At 41.9% G+C, this 16,870-nt stretch overlaps 1 protein-coding gene and 1 pseudogene across 1 annotated transcript in view; one reads left to right on the plus strand and one right to left on the minus strand.

The window, feature by feature from the left end:
- FGD6 (FYVE, RhoGEF and PH domain containing 6) overlaps positions 1 to 16,870 on the plus strand; it is a 149,898-nt gene that overhangs the window by 96,190 nt on the left and 36,838 nt on the right. The window contains exon 9 of the mRNA XM_064376872.1: positions 12,777 to 12,827. Within this exon, the coding sequence (XP_064232942.1) occupies positions 12,777 to 12,827 (51 nt within the window). The remainder of the gene's footprint in view (positions 1 to 12,776; positions 12,828 to 16,870) is intronic.
- Positions 30 to 10,776, minus strand: LOC110569254 (large ribosomal subunit protein eL14-like; annotated as a pseudogene).

Below are 16,870 nucleotides of genomic sequence, written 5' to 3' on the forward strand. Positions count from 1 at the left end.
GAACCATTGTTATTTTTTATAATTGCCTCTTACGCTTTCTTGCCAGATGCGTTTGAAGCAGGTGTTTTCTGGGCTGGAGCTTTTTGACCCTTCAGAGCTTTTAGGGTACTAACTTCTGACCTGTGGCTTTCTGGGCTGGAGACTTCTTGCCCTCAGCAGTCATCTTTTTTGCTGGAACTTTAGCAGCAGCTGTAGAAGCAGCAGCACTCTTAGCAGCAGGTGCTTTTTTGGGAGAAGCTTTCAGGAGAGCTGCCTTTCGAAGCTTCTTAACTTCATTCTTGATTATTCTGTTCCTCATTTTCTTTGCCTTCACAACTTGAAAATGATCAAAATCTGTCATTTTCATTTTCCTTTCTCTGGCTTCGATCTTCTTGGCTCATGATGTGGCTGCCCATTTTGTATTGATGTCTGCCTTCTGCCAGGCTTGTTGGACATATTTCTGGCGGGCACCTTGTGGAAACTTGAGGATGACATCAGCGAGCTTCATGCACTTGAAAGGCATGGCCTGTCTGCCTCACTTGACTGCAAGGTCCACATACCAAAGCCCTATTCTGATCAATAACATCTATGATCACCACGATGGATTTTTGTTTGTTTGTTTGAGACCGAGTCTCGCTCTGTCACTAGGCTGGAGTGCAGTGGTGCAATCTCTGCTCACTGCAACCTCCGACTCCCTGGTTCAAGCAATTCTTCTGCCTCAGCCTCCTGAGTAACTCGGATTACAGGCACATGCCACCACACCCAGCTAATTTTCGTATTTTTAGTAGAGACGGGGTTTCACCATGTTGGCCAGGATGGTCTTGATCTCCTGACCTCGTGATCCACCCGCCTCCGCCTCCCAAAGTGCTGGGATTATAGGCATGAGCCACCGTGCCTGGCCACGATGAATTTTCTAGCATGAGGTTCAAAGGAGACATAGGCTACCCAGCCAATCTCCAAAAAAGCGCTTGAACACCATGTTGACGGTGTTTGGCAAGAAGGAATTTATTTTTAATTGTAGTTTTGAACAAGGTATTTTGAGAGATGGTATTGAATAAATTGTATCCAGGTATCCACAAAATACAAATATTGATTGATTGATTGATTGATTGAGACATGGTCTTGCTCTGTTGCCCCAGTTGGAGTGTGGTGGCAGGATTATGGCTTATTGCAACTTCAACCTTCCAGACTCAAGAGATCCTCCCACTTCAGCCTCCCAAGTAGCTATGGCTACAGGCATGCACCAGCACACCTGGCTAATTTTTTCTATTTTTTGTAGAGATGGGATCTCACTGTGTTGCCCAGGCTGGTCTTAAATTCCTTGGTTCAGGGGATCCTTTCACCTCAGCCTTCTAAAATGCTGGAATTATAGACATAAGCCATTGCACCCAGCTGTCCATGAAATGTTTTAATGCTATGGAAAGTGTTTAGGGTATATAACGTAAGAACATTTCATCATTACTTCTTGGCTTTTTGGCTAAGATCAAGTGTGGCACATTTCATCTGCCTGTTCTATTAGCTTAGAGCTTTTAAATGTAATCTTAGTTTCTCTGTAGAACAGGGGTTCTTAATTTTTTTGGTGCCTAGATTCCTCTGGCAGTCTTATATGGCCTATGAGTCCTTCTCAGAATAATTTTTTTTTAAATGCTGAAAAAACTTCATAAGATAAAGGGAAAACCAATTGGGCTGAAGTACAATTATTTAAAAAAAAATTTTGTTTTGCTATACCACAATCACAGTAATAAAATATTTTTAAATCGTAACATAGTAATTAATGAATGTATTTCTTTAGTACTACATTAAATCAGATCTGGTGGCAGATGTAATAACTACCATGATTTTGAAGTAGGAGTGAAAGGAATGCTGAGAGTGGTAAGATGTCTGCTACAATTGTAATATGCTATAAAAATATCTGTGGTGATAAAGTCACAAATATCACTAATACTGTTGTGGTTTGCACCTACATTTATGATGGAAGGAAAAACTATATTTCAGTCTAGAGGTTAGTGAAAATGAGGTTTGTTTGATTGCGTGTCTTTTAGCCATCCAAGTTTGCAGATACTCCAAATTCTACCCATAGACATTGCTACAAAGCCATTCTTTTTCCAATTCTAAGTGCAGATTTGACCCAGATTTCCTGCAAGTAGCCAAATGCCTCTGTTGCTGGGACTTGTCTTGGCAGAGGTATAGCAAGCAGAATCTGTTGCTAAAGTTCCTCTCACAATTTTTGTCAGAATCATGGGCTCTCATCAGGACCTCTTTCAGTTGGAGAAAACACTGAACTTTAGTCAAATTTGAACTGTGGGGCTTATATTTGCTTTATTCTTCACTTGGCTGTTGGGTAATAAAATGTGTTTCTTTCCCTAAACCTAATTTTGCTTTGTTGATAGGATAGTACAGACCAAATATGGGTAAGAGCTTCTTTTAAGTGTGGCTTGACTGTGCCAAGCCATTTCCATACACTTAAGATTCCTGCTTGATAAAGTGGTAGCCTTAATAACTAGAAAATGTATCCACTAACACAAGCAGCATCCAACCATGTGCAGTGGCTCACGCCTGTAATCCCAGCTCTTTGGGAGGCCGAGGCAGAAGAATCATTTGAGCTCAGCAGTTTGAGACCAGCCTGGGCAACTAAAAAAAAAAAAAATAGCTGTGCATGGTGGCATATACCTGTCATCTCAGGTACTCAGGAGGCTGAGGCAGGAGAATCACTTGAGCCCAGGAGGTCAAGGTTGGTTGAGGCTGCAGTGAGCCACAGCACTCCAGCCTGGGCAACAGAGGGAAACCCTGTCAAAAAAAAGAAAAAAAAAAGAAGGAAGGAAGGAAAGAAAGAAAAAGAAAGACAGACAGACAAGGAAGGAAGGAAAGGAAGGAAGGAAGGAAGAAAGGAAGGAAATGAAGGAAGGAAGGAAAGAAAGAAAAAGACAAGGAAGAAAGGAAGGAAAGGGAAGGAAGGAAAGGAAGGAAGGAAAGAAAGAAAGAAGAAAAGCAGCCTCAGACAAGTCAAGTCAAAATAATGTATATTGACTTTTACAGTTTGCCTCTCCTTAGGACATTCTGGATATGCCTAGCTGGACTATCACACTAAAAAGGAACCTGTGGAGATACCATCTATCATGGGATCTATGTCAAAATTTTACCATAGGATGAGCCTGGAGTTGTGTTTGGTGGTTTGTGAGTTCTGTGGGGATGCCACCTCATGACCAGGATTGTGTCAAAGGCTAGGATAGACCAGGGCTTCCTTACAAAATTCTTGCACAAGGATGCCTGCCTATAATTCAAATCCAGCCTGCACTTTGCTTGCCATGTTTTGTGTCCTGGTGAGAGGGTGCATTGGCCCAGGGAAGGGACCTTTTCTAATTCACAGAAAGGCAACCTGAGAGCCCAGAAAGATCATGTTGTTTCTTTTTTTTTTTTCTTTTTGACACAGAGTCTTGCTCTGTCACATAGGCTAGAGTGCAGTGGTTCGATCTTGCCTCACTGCATCCTCGACTTCCCAGGTTCAAGTGATTCTCCTACCTTAGAAGCTCCCAAATAGCTGGAACTGCAAGCATGCACCACCACACCCAGCTAATTTTTGTATTTTTATTAGAGACGAGGTTTCACCATGTGGACCAGGCTGGTCTCGAATTCCTAACCTCATGTGATCTCCCCACTTTGGCCTCCCAAAGTGCTGGGATTACAGGCGTGAGCCAGTGTACCCCACTGGACATCACATTTTCTAATTTAGGCAAGCACCACATCTATAGCCAGTGTACTCCACCGGACATCACATTTTCTAATTTAGGCAAGCACCACATCTATAGCCAGTGTACTCCACCGGACATCATGTTTTCTAATTTAGGCAAGCACCACATCTATAAGAGTCCGCCCTAGGCCATGTACATATTCAAAGACTAGAATTGAATGAGTGTTTGAGAAGCAGAAGAATTGGAGCCAAAGGCAGAGCACTTTCTTTTTTTTTGAGACAGAGTCTCATTCTGTTGCCCAGGTTGGAGTGCAATGGCACGATCTTGGCTTACTGCAACCTCCGCCTCCCAGGTTCAGTAATTCTTACACCTCAGCCTCCGGAGTAGCTGGAATTACAGGTATGCGCCACCACACCCAGCTAATTTTTGTATTTTTAGTAAAGACAGGGTTTCACCATGTTGGCCAGGCTGGTCTCAAACTCCTGACCTCAGGTGATCGCCTGCTTCAGCCTTCCAAAGTGGTGGGATTATAGGCATGAGCCAGTGCCCCTGGCATATCAGATCTTGTTCTAGGTGCTGGGGCTATAACTGATTAAATCACACTTTCTGTCCTCAGGAAGGCCACAGTTTTAGCATTTGTGCATAAAATGATACCTTATACTATAGTAACATTTACTTAGCTTCTAATATATTCATGACATTACATATTCTCATTAAGATTAACTTAGAATTTTGGAGTTTTATCATTACCTCTCAAAATGGTTTTGTTTATAGAAATAAATAGGATACATTGTTAAATAATATTCTGGGAGACAAATGCCAGTCAATACATACTCTAAGGCATCAACAATTAAAGATCCACAATACCATGGCAAGAATAGAGCTATTGATTTATTATAAAAGGAATTATTCTTCATGGACTAAGGAAGTAACTTGAAATAGTATGAGAATCTTATGTATGACAAAGTAGGAAACCCAAGACAATAGAAAAATAAAAGGTTGGGTTTTTTTGTTTTCTTTTGAGACAGAGTTTTGCTCTTGTTGCCCAGTCTGGAGTGCTGTGGCCCAATTTTGGCTCAACGCAACCTCTGCCTCCCAGGTTCAAGCGATTCTCTTGCCTCAGCCTCCTCAGTAGCTGGGATTACAGGCATGCGCCACCACACCCAGCTAATTTTGTATTTTTAATAGAGACAGGGTTTCTCCATGTTGGTCAGGCTGATCTCAAGGTTGTTTATTAAATAACCTATTAATAATTGAAAAATAACCAGCCTGGCCAACATGGTACAACCTCGTTTCTACTAAAAGTACAAAAATTTGCTGGGTGTGGTAACACACGTATGTTGTCCCAGCTACTCGGGAGACTGAGGCAGGAGAATCCCTTGAAAACAGGGGGCAGAGGTTGCAGTGAGCCAAGATCATGCCACTGCATTCCAGCGTGGATGACAGGAGAGACTCCATCTCAAAAATAATATTAATAATTTCAAAAACAAATCAAGATTTCTACATTAATACATAATACAAATAAAATCAGAACTAAATATGAAGAATTCTAAAAATGGCTATTTATTAAAACTCTAAAATGAGGATAAGAGGAAAGATAGTTTTGTAGGCCCAGAAAAATAAAGGAATTAAAAAGGAATGTGTGTGTGTGTGTGTGTGCGCGCGCGCGTGCACGCGCGCATTTATATATATATATATATATATAAATTTTTTTTTTTTTTTGAGGCAGAGTCTCCCTCTGTTGCCCAGGCTGAAATGGCAGTGGCACCATCTCAGCTCACTGCAACCTCTGCCTCTTGGGTTCAAATGATTCTCCTGCCTCAGCCTCCCACATAGCTGCAATTACAGGCATGTGCCATCACACCCAGCTAATTTTTGTATTTTTAGTAGAGACAGGGTTTCATCATGTTGGCCAGGCTGGTCTCAAGCTCCTGACCTCAAGTGATTTGCCCACCTCAGCTTCCCAAAGTGCTGGACAGGGGTGAGCCACCACACCCGGCCTATGAAGGAAAATATTGACACTTTTTATTTTATTTTTTTGAGCATCTTTACACACTGATAATAAAATTAAGATATTATAAAAGTTTAAAATATAGTCAAAGTAAAAAGGCAAGCAGCACATCAGAAAATATACCTGTGGGAATTTTTTTGGAAATTTTTATTTCAGTACAAATACTAAAAATATACATCTAGACTAAAAAATAAGCAAATATAGTAACTTAGAACAAAAGAGCACATAATAAATAATAGTGATGTATCATGTCCTTTGAATGACAAATATCAAATAAAACAGGCTGTCAGTTCTCTCTACCAGCAATAAAAAACTGCAACACACAAAACTGGCATTTACTAAAACTGATATTCTCATATATTTATGTATGTCCCTTTAGGAAATATTTTTTATGATATATATCAAGCACTCAAAAAAAATTAAAAAAAAATTTTTTTTTTGAGGTGGGAGTCTCACTCTGTCACCCAGGTTGGAGTGCAGTGGTACAATCTTGACTCACTGTAACATCTGCCTCCTGGGTTCAAGCAATTCTCCTGCCTCAGCCTCCCGAGGAGTGGGACTACAGGCGCCTACCACCATGCCAGGCTAATTTTGTATTTTTAGTAGAGACAGGGTTTTGCCATGTTGGCCAGGCTGGTCTTGAATTCCTGACTTCAGGTGATCCACCTGCCTCAGCCTCCCAAAGTGCTGGGATTACAGACATGAGCCACCTCGCCCAGCCAAAAATTTTTTTCTATAGCACAAATCATGAAGTGAAAAAAAAAAATTCATTATCCTTGATCCCAAGGACATAATCTGAAATATGGAAGAAGGTAATGCTTTATTTTTTGTTTTTATTTTTGATTTTTTGAGATGGAGTCTTGCTCTGTCACCCAGGCTAGAGTGCAGTGGCATGATCTTGGCACACTGCAACCTCCAGTTCCCGGATTCAAGTGATTCTCCTGCCTCCATCTCCCTAGTAGCTGGGATTACAGGCGTGCGCCACCAACCCCAGCTAATTTTTGTATTTTTAGTAGGGACAGGGTTTTGCCATGTTGGCCAGGCTGGTCTCAAACTCCTGACCTCAGGCGATTTGCCCACCTCGGCCTCCCAAAGTGCTGAGATTACAGGGGTGAGCCACCACGCCAGCCAACAGTGGTGATCAGTGTTACTTACAAATCCAAACCTGTTAGCTTACGAAAGTAAAATAAGACAGTATTTATAATTATGCCTGGACAGCAGGTATAAGGCAAGATCATTACGGGTAAATGAGGATATATTTCCATCCTACTTATAATAGCCAAAACAAATTAAATGCACTAAAGGCTAATAGAATACCTAAGCACTGTATGATATACCCTAGGATGGTTATTAAATCAAGCATTTATAAAAACGAGGAAATAGTTTAGTAATCATTTTTCTTAAAGAGGTGTTCATGATTTTAGTTTTCCTCATTGTTTAATTTTTCAAAATTTTCATTTTATTTTCTCACAAAATAAGTTTTATGATGTTTTAGAATGAGAATCATAATAGCCGGGCATGGTGGCTCACGCCTGTAATCCAAGCACTTTGGAGGCCAAGGCGGGCGGATCACCTGAGGTCGGGAGTTCAAGACCAGCCTGACCAACATAGTGAAACCCTGTCTTTAAAAAAAAAAAAAAAAAGAAAGGAAAAAAAGAAGAATGAGAATCATTATAGTTTTTCAATCTGGTTTAGCCTAGTTATTTTATGTATGAGGATATTAACAAAAAATGCTACGGGGCATAACCAAAGGCCCATACCTCGGCTAGACGTGGCTGGACCGGGCAGAGTAAGCATTTCTATCTTTTATTATCATCATCATAATCATCTAAAGACATAGAGATGGGATCTTACTATCTGCCCAGGCTGTATCCTCCCACCTCGGCCTCCCATAGTGCTGGGATTACAGGCATGAGCCATCACGCCTAGTCCAAGAATTTCTGTCTTCTAATTCCAGACCAAGGGCTCTTGACCACTTCACCAAGCTGCCTTGAAGTGTCAGTATGTTTTGTAACTTGACACTTGATCCTTGTTGGTATTTAAAATGCTCAGTACTTTGTTTCACAAGTCAGGCTAATTTTAGGTTGCTTCTTACAAAATCTGAAACTTTGTAAAACTTTACAAAGGCATATCGACTAGAACTACATATTTATGGAGGAAAGAAGAAATCTGAAGAATACAAAGCAAGACATGTCCTCAAATTCAAAACATTTGACTTTGGAATGTCATCCCTCCTATACACTCATTTCCTCTGTGCTTTGCTGCCAAACATTTCTCAGTGCACACTGCAGGAATCTGACTGGTTGTTGCATGCAAAAAGTCCCAGATTCCCACAGATGACTAATTTTTAGTAATGTTTAACAGTACTTCTGACTAGTTTCTGCTCTAAGTTCGTTATTTATTGATTAGGTAATCAATGAGTGGTGGTAAGGCTCCCTGAGAACCCTTATACAGAAAACTTAAATCTTCAACAAGATATAGTACATATTGGGTCCTCATCCTTTCTCTTGGTTTTTTGTTTTTTTTTTTTCTTTTTTTCTTTTTTTTTGGAGGCAGTCTTGCTCTGTCACTCAGACTAGAGTATAGTGGCATGATCTCGGCTCACTGCCTCCTGGGTTCAAGCAATTCTCCTGCCTCACTATTCTGAGTAGCTGGAATTACAGGCACCTGCCACTATGCCTGGCTAATTTTTATACTTTTAGTAGAGACATGCTTCCACCATGTTGGCCAGGCTAGTCTCAAATTCCTGACTCCAGTGATCTGCACACCTCAGCCTCCCAAAGTAGTGGGATTATAGGCATGAGCCACTGTGCCCAGCCTTGAGCATTCTATATGAGAACAAAATTAACTTGTACTGGGACCATGGCTCACACCTATAATCCCAGTACTTTGGGAGCCCAAGGTAAGGGGATCACTTGAGTTCAGGAGTTCAAGACCAGCCTGGGCAACATAGACCTCTTATCTACAAAAAATTAAAAACTTAGCCCAACGTGGTAGTACAGGCCTGTAGTTCTAGCTACCTGGGAGGCTGAGGTGTGGTACAACCGCTTGAGCCTGGGAGGTTGACGGTGTAATGAGCATTGATCACACCACTGCACACTCCAGCCTAGGCAACAGAGAGAGACCCTCCTTCAAAAAAGAAAAAGGTAACTTGCATATCCCTAGAAGTTGCACATAGTGTGTTCTTGTGTTCCGCTTAATTTTGTATTGCTTAGGTTGGGTGATGGTGATGCAGTTAATTAACTTTTATTAATCAGTGATGCCACCTGGTGGCCAAAGAGTATATTTTGTAGTGTACCTACCCACTGAACTAACGTTTGTGGGTTTTTTCCCTTGGATAAAAATAACCTCAGTGGCATTTGAGGCAGTTTTATTAGTGAAGTGTTTTTTTGTTGTTGTTTGTTTTTTGAGATGGAGTTTTGCTCTTGTTGCCCAGGCTGGAGTGCAATGGGATGATCTTGGCTCACTGCAACCTCCGCCTCCTGAGTTCAAGCGATTCTCCTGCCTCAGCCTCCCGAGTAGCTAAGATTACAGGCATGTGCCACCATGCCCGGCTAATTTTGTATTTTTAGTAGAGAAGGGATTTCTCCATGTTGGTAAGGCTGATCTCGAACTCCTGACCTCACATGACCCACCTGCCTTGGCATCCGAAAGTTCTGGGATTACAGGTGTGAGCCACCACGCCTGGCCTGAAGTTTTGAATAATGCTCAGTTTGTTTTGGCAGGAACAGAGAGGTCATAGAATACTACCAGTTTAACGTGGGCAAACTGAAATGACTGTTCCCCCTCATTGTTCTTAGGAAAGTTTGTGCTGAATACCAGGTCCTATGTGATAGGTAATAGATGATTCCCTATGACCAATATAGGCATGTCTGTCTGGTTTACTTTCCTGGGTTTCACCTGGGTTATAACAGTCACTGGGGCAGCCAGTGGTTTCATTGTTCCTCCATCTGACTCAGAGGGTGATCAGTCACATTCTCATGCTGCAGTTAAGACCCCAGGTGATTCTTAACTGTTTAAGGAGATCCTGGTCCTACTCTTTGTACCAAGGTAAAAGTACTCAAAAAGATATACTGCAAGAAGATGCCCTAAAAACACGGATGGATGGATGGAAGGAACTTTGGAAGTTGGAGAGTTGAATTTTGGAGACCATTAAGATGTTTTTAAAAATTGGCAAGGAGGGTAAACATAACTCCATTACTTCCTTGATTCATGGCATGATGTTGCAACGTGTTAGTGGTGGGTTTTCTGCTCAGTGTACTTAAATTGTGTTCATAAAAGTTCATGTTGAGTACAAGCAAAGAAAATGCAACTTAGCTTATCAAGCTCAGCACAGTGATTCTGAGGTCAGGATTTCCTAATATGGACATCTTCTGGGGAGCCCTTTTGGTTTAGAGAAATGTCTCAGTTTTCAAGGATCTACTTCTGTATTAAAGAACAGAAATTTAGGACAAAATAGAAACTCACCGTGAGTCTGATATTTAGGTAAATCTGCAATCCTTTCTCTTCAGCTAACTAACAGCTTAAGGAAAATCACTTGATTAATGAGGTAGCTTAGGATTTGAGAACATCTAACAGGGAGGGTAAGTTTGTCTCCCTAACTCTGTCAGCTGTCAGCCATAGAAATGTTAAATGTTTGTACTCACCAAACACAGCTTATGTAATATATTGAATGCATTCTGAATGGTGTCAGAGTGAGAATAAGTTTATTTTCATCTCTGGATGAGGCTAAGTGTAATGTATAATTTATGTATTTTGTCAATTTGGTTTTTTTTTTATTTTTAATTTTTTTTGTGTATGTGCCTGCTTCATTTTTCCTTTATATTTTGAGGGGGACGCTCTCTGCATTCAAATTAAGATCTAAATTGCTAGCGATGGTCTCTGGCAAGATAGAACCTATGCTGTGGTGGAGGGAAGCTTAATATGGTTATACATAACATCTCATCATGGCTTATTGCCAGTGCTGGATATTTATGATGTCCGTGTCTAGACTCACACAGGCTCTTAGATCACTGTCTCAAAGACTTACAGAGTTTCAGCAGTCGGGCGTGTCTTTGTGTCATCTGTTACGTTTGAAGATCTGGCACTGACATCCATGTTTTCTTTTGTTCCTTTGAGCATGAGTTCATAAATCCATGAGATGAAGTTATATCTATTCCATAATATTACTAACTAGCAGTTGGGCCTGATAAAGATGTATTTAGTCTCTGAATATACCACCTTTCCTCCTTTCATTTTCTCAGTTCCCACTGGCATTAGAATTGGTTTCAGCCCTTATTGCCTTTTACCTCAACTAAAATACAGTCCTATCTAAAAAATAGTGTATTCTTGGCCAGGTGCAGTGGCTCACTGCCTATAATCCCAGCACTTTGGGAGGCTAAGGCAGGAGGATTGCTTGAGGCCAGAATTTAAAAAAGCAGACATGGGGGCACACACCAGTAGTCATAGCTACTTGGGAGGCAGAGACAGAAGGATTGCTTGAGTCCAGGAATTTGAGGCTGTAGTGAGCGACGATTGCACTACTGTGCTCCAGCCTGGGCGACGGGGTGAGACTATCTTGAATGAATAAGTGAATTGTTTTTATTCAGTAAGCATTTATTGTGCACTTTGTGCAAAGCTCCTGGCTAAGTGCTGTGTGAGGAAGAAAGATTTATCAGATGACCTGCTCACAAGGAGCTTTGAGTCTAGTGAAAAAGAAAATGATAAAAGCATAAAGTGAGGCTGCTGTGTCATGTGTTATTCAAAGGGAGAAAATGTTTCTTTCAAATGGAAATTTTGTAAGAGAAGGGGGATTTAAGAAGAGCCTTGAAGAAAATGAGTAGAATTTGCATATGCAGAGACAGAGGAAGGGATTGTGCAAAAGGGACTATTAGAGACAAAAAGTGTGAAGCCAGGGGACACATGGGGAGTGTTTAAGGGGTTACACAGAATCAAATGTCAGAACAAAGGGCCCATTTTAGGCAGTGGCAAGAGAGAAAATTGATACAGACCATGTAGTGGGGGGCTTTAAATTACAGGAAATAATTTGTATTAATTTGACATGTAATGGGAGTCCATCTAGCATTTCTCAGCAGAGAAGGAAGTTTTGCCTTGAAATTCCATGACTTTCCTTGGTGTTAAAGATTTGTTAAATAGAGCTTCCTCTAGTACCTCAGGTTTTTTTTTTTTTTCTGTATTATAAGAACTACTATATACCATATTACTTATTTACAGACTGTCTTCATCTAAACCGTGGTTTCTCAACATCAGGTCCATTGATATTTGGGGTCAGATAATTTTTTTGTTGCAGGGTGTCATTATAAGATATTTAGCACCATCTCTGACGTGTGTGTGTGTGTGTGTGTGTGTGTGTGTGTGTGTGTGTTTAGTAAAGACAGGGTTTCGCCATGTTGGCCATGCTGGTCTTGAACTCCTGACTTCAAGTAATCTACCTCCATCGCTAGGTTTACAGGCATGAGCCACCTTGTCCAGTCTGCATTTCTGACTTCTAACCACTAGCCGCCAGTAGCACCCCCTTTTCCCCAGTTGTGGTAACTCCAACTGTCTCCAGACATTGCCAGATGTACCCTGGGAGGAAAATTTGTCCTCATTTGAAAACCACCTGTTTAAACACATGTATCGAGTTCCCTTGGTGTCCTGAGCATTGTTAGACTCTTAGGTTAATAAATCCAGGAGTCTTTTAGAGATTAAATTAATGCCTTAGAATTTTATACTAGACGTATGTCTGATCTCAAGATTAAGGTACTTCCTATGTGCTGGGATAAAAGCTGAACTGGGCATTTAGGAGACCTGAATTCTCATGCTGGCTCTGCCACCAAGAAGTTGTGTGACTTGGGTGAGATCCTTTGCTCAGTAATCTGATTCCTCATCTCTGAAATAACCAATGTTTCCTCCAAGGCTCTTTCTAGCTCTGATTCTATGTCTTGATTTCAAATTGACCTTAGGACTTTATTTTTTCACATTTTTAGAAAGTTAGCATAAGTTGGACTAGCATGTATATTAACCAGCAAGACTAACAGAGTATTAAAAAAGAAAGATATGTGTTTGGGGCTCATTGGTTTATTGTACTCCAATACTTTTTTTTTCTTCTTTTCTAGATTATTTGAAGAATCTCATAGAAGATGCTGGAGATTACAGAGATACTCAAGGTAAATAACTTTTGTGGTTGCAGAAGTTTTTATATTATGTTTATTTAGGTAGGGCTAGAAAGTAAATATATATGGATAACAAAATCCATTACAAACTCTATTCATAAGACTTGAAGACCGGGCACAGTGGCTCACACCTGTAATCCCAGGACTCTGGGAGGCTGAGGTGGGTGGATCACCTGAGGTCAGGAGTTTGAGACTAGCCTGACCAACATGGTGAAACCCCTTCTCTACAAAAAAAAAAAAAAAAAAAATACAAAACTTAGCCAGGCATGATGGTACATATTTGTAATCCCACCTTCTTGGGAGTCTGGGGCAGGAGAATCACTTGAACCCGGAAGGCGGAGGTTGCAGTGAGCCAAGATTGCTCCACTGCACTTAAGCCTGGGCGACAGAACAAGACTTCTCAAAAAAAAAAACGAAAACAGGGGCTGGACGCGGTGGCTCACACCTGTAATCCCAGCACTTTCAGAGGCCAAGGCAGGTGGATCACGAGGTCAAGAGATCGAGACCATCCTGGTCAACATGGTGAAACCCTGTCTCTACTAAAAATACAAAAAATAAGCTGGGCATGGTGGCGCGTGCCTGTAATCCCAGCTACTCGGGAGGCTGAGGCAGGAGAATTGCCTGAACCCAGGAGGCGGAGGTTGCAGTGAGCCGAGATCGCGCCATTGCACTCCAGCCTGGGTAACAAGAGTGAAACTCTGTCTCAAAAAAAAAAACAATGAAAACAAAAGACTTGAGGCCTTTCTGAAAACTCCATTTTGAGCAGATTAACATAGAACCAGATAAGTAGTAAAGTAGTGCTAGGGATAGGTGTGATTACACAGACAGGGGAGACCCAAGGCCAGCCCTGCATGGGAACCAGCCTCTTGCAAGTGTGGACCCAGCATGGCTGAGGTCAGGAAGCTTTGCCCTCTTGTGCTCAGTCACTCTGTGTCTGTGCCATATCCAGTTTCCCTAGGAGTCCATTTCTTTGCCTTTTGAAAACAGGAATTGAACCAGAAGATCTGCAAGGTCCTCAAGCTTCAAAATCATGAGTCCATGAAGTGACCAAACTACAAAGCAGGGATGAAGTCTAAAAAAGCATATTATTCTGGGACTGTTTAACAATAGGATATTAGCCTTCCCTCACCCCTAATAGTACTTAAGGGAAACAGTCCATTACAACATGAGGGACTCATTGCTAGCAGAATAACCTGAGTTCCTGTCTGTCTGTGTCTCTCTCCCTCCCTCACAGATTCACAGATACACACACATACACACAGATTAATTCTGTTTGAGTGTTTATGTTTATCCCCAACACGTCTTTCAAATATCACAGGTATACCCGTTTTTTGTTTTTTTTTTTTTCGAGACAGAGTCTTACTCTGTCACCCTCACCCAGGCTGGAGTGCAATAGTGCGATCTTGGCTCACTGCAACCTCTGTTTCCTGGGTTCAAGTGATTCTCCTGCCTGAGCCCCCCAGGTAGCTGGGATTACAGGTATGGACCACCATGCCTGGCTAATTTTTGTATTTTTAGTAGAGATGGGGTTTTACCATGTTGGCCCAGCTGGTCTCAAACTCCTGACCTCAAGTGATCTGCCCACCTCGGCCTCCCAAAGTGCTGGGATTACAGGAGTGAGCCACCGTGCCCAGCAACCCCTGGTGCTAACTGCAGAAACATATTAAACAAGTCTATTAATTTTATGAATTTTGATCACTTTTTTTTTTTTTAATTTTTTGAGACAGAGGCTCAGTTTGTCACCCAGGCTGGAGTGCAATGGCCTGAACACAGCTTACTGCAACCTCAACCTCCTGGGCTCAAGTGGTTCTCCTGCCTCAGCCCCCCAGGTTTGGATTACAGGTGCACAACATCACACCCTGCTAATTTTTGTATTTTTCGTAGAGACAGGATTTTACTATCTTGCCCGGGCTGGTCTCAAACTTTTGAGCTCAAGAGATCCACCTGCCTGGGCCTCCCAAAGTGCTGGGATTACAGGCGTGAGCCACCACACCCAGACTGATCACATTCTTGTATATCCTTTACATTCGCAGAGTAAAAAGTGAATATTTTTCACCCATTTTGTAGAGATTCTTATTTATTCTCTTAATCATTTTACTTCTCTAACATCTTCTGTTTGCATACATTATGCTTTTAAAGACTTTTCTTTTTTTTTAAAGGAAAAGTTTGTGGTCGGGGATCTGACAAATTTCCTGTCCCAGTGAACATATCTAGTTGATAAAAAAGTTTTAAAGGGCCGGGCGCGGTGGCTCAAGCCTGTAATCCCAGCACTTTGGGAGGCCGAGGCGGGTGGATCACGAGGTCAAGAGATCGAGACCATCCTGGTCAACATAGTGAAACCCCGTCTCTACTAATACAAAAAATTAGCTGGGCATGGTGGCGCGTGCCTGTAATCCCAGCTACTCAGGAGGCTGAGGCAGGAGAATTGCCTGAACCCAGGAGGCGGAGGTTGCAGTGAGCCGAGATCGCGCCATTGCACTCCAGCCTGGGTATCAAGAGCGAAACTCCGTCTCAAAAAAAAAAAAAAAAAAAAAAAAAAGTTTTACCCATCAAATAAAGAACAAAGTAAATGGCTTCAAAGTAAGGGTGCAACGAGCAGGACAGAATCATTTGGATGACAGAGAAAAGTGTGAGGTTGAAGAGGCAGGGAAGCTTTGCAGGAATAAGTAGGACTGGAGATGAGTGGGAGAGTGGGTGGGAGGAAAAGTGAGTAAGCATTCTAGACAGCAGCTCCTCTCGTGAGGATACAAATAGTATTCGGAACTTATGGAATAGAGAGAAAACATCTGTCCTGGGTGCTGGGCTTCTACCTTCAATGAAAGTCAGTTATTAGCTCCACACAAAACAAATTCAGGGTCAGAGATTAAGGAGCTTATTTAAAGGAAATTACACACTACAGCAAAGACATAGATGAGATAAGCAGTGAACATTGAGGTCCACTGTATGGCCAGAGGCACAGCAATCAAATGGGTAGCAGTGGCCGGGTGCAGTGGCTCATGCCTGTAATCCCAGAACTTTGGGAGGCCGAGACAGGTGGATCACTTGAGGTCAGCTATTCAACACCAGCCTGGCAATGTGGCAAAACACTGTTGCTACTAAAAATACAAAAATTTGCGGGAGTGGTGGTGCATGCCTGTAATCCCAGCTACTTAGTGGCTGAGGCATGAGAATCGCTTGAACTTTGGAGATGGAGGTTGCAGTGCGCCAAGATCCTGGCACTGCACTCCAGCCTGGGAGACAGAGCAAGACTCTTGTCTCAAAACAAAACAAAAAAATTGTGATATATAGTTGGAGTCTCTACATAAGGAAAAACCTGCTTTCCTTTTATAATAGTGATGATAATACATGTTGAAAGAATACAGAAACCTCCAGGGTTGGTACCAGGAAGACAGTCTTTGGTAGATTACAGTAAGTGGACCAAAACACCTCAACCCCTTTTCAGAAATTGATATTTTATTTTTTTCTTTTGAGATAGGGTCTCATTTTGTCACCCAAGCTGGAGCAGTGGTGTGATTTGGGCTCTCTGCAGCCTTGACCTCCCAGGCTCAAGTGATTCTCCCACCTCAGCCCCCTAGGTAGCTGGGACTACAGACATGAACCACAATGCCCAGCTAATTTTTGAATTTTTTGTGCAAACAGGGTTTTGCCATATTGCTCAGACTGGTCTCATACTCCTGAGCTCAAATGATCAGCTCACCTCAGCCTTCCAAAGTGCTAGGATTACAGGCGTGAGCCACAGCACCCAGCCAATACTTTTTTTAATAGTTTTTTTGTTGATGACCACTGTCACTGCCACAACATCCTCAGGAGGGCATGCTTCCCTCTCTAACACTCTACCAGTTTTTTTTCGGTGGGAATGCTACTGTCATATTGTACCAAGTAACTTTTGTGTGGGTTTCTAATGAGTATTGCAGAGAGTCTGGCATCCCTGCCTCCTACCCACTAAAAGCCAGTGGATCTTCCCAGTCATTGTGACAACCAAAAATTGTCTTTATACATGTTCACATGTCCCTAAGGGAGCACTGTGGTCTTGAGTT

The sequence above is a fragment of the Aotus nancymaae genome, unplaced genomic scaffold, assembly GCF_030222135.1.
Source record: "Aotus nancymaae isolate 86718 unplaced genomic scaffold, 86718_ANA_hifiasm-v0.15.2.pri h1tg000016l, whole genome shotgun sequence".
NCBI lineage: Eukaryota > Metazoa > Chordata > Mammalia > Primates > Aotidae > Aotus > Aotus nancymaae.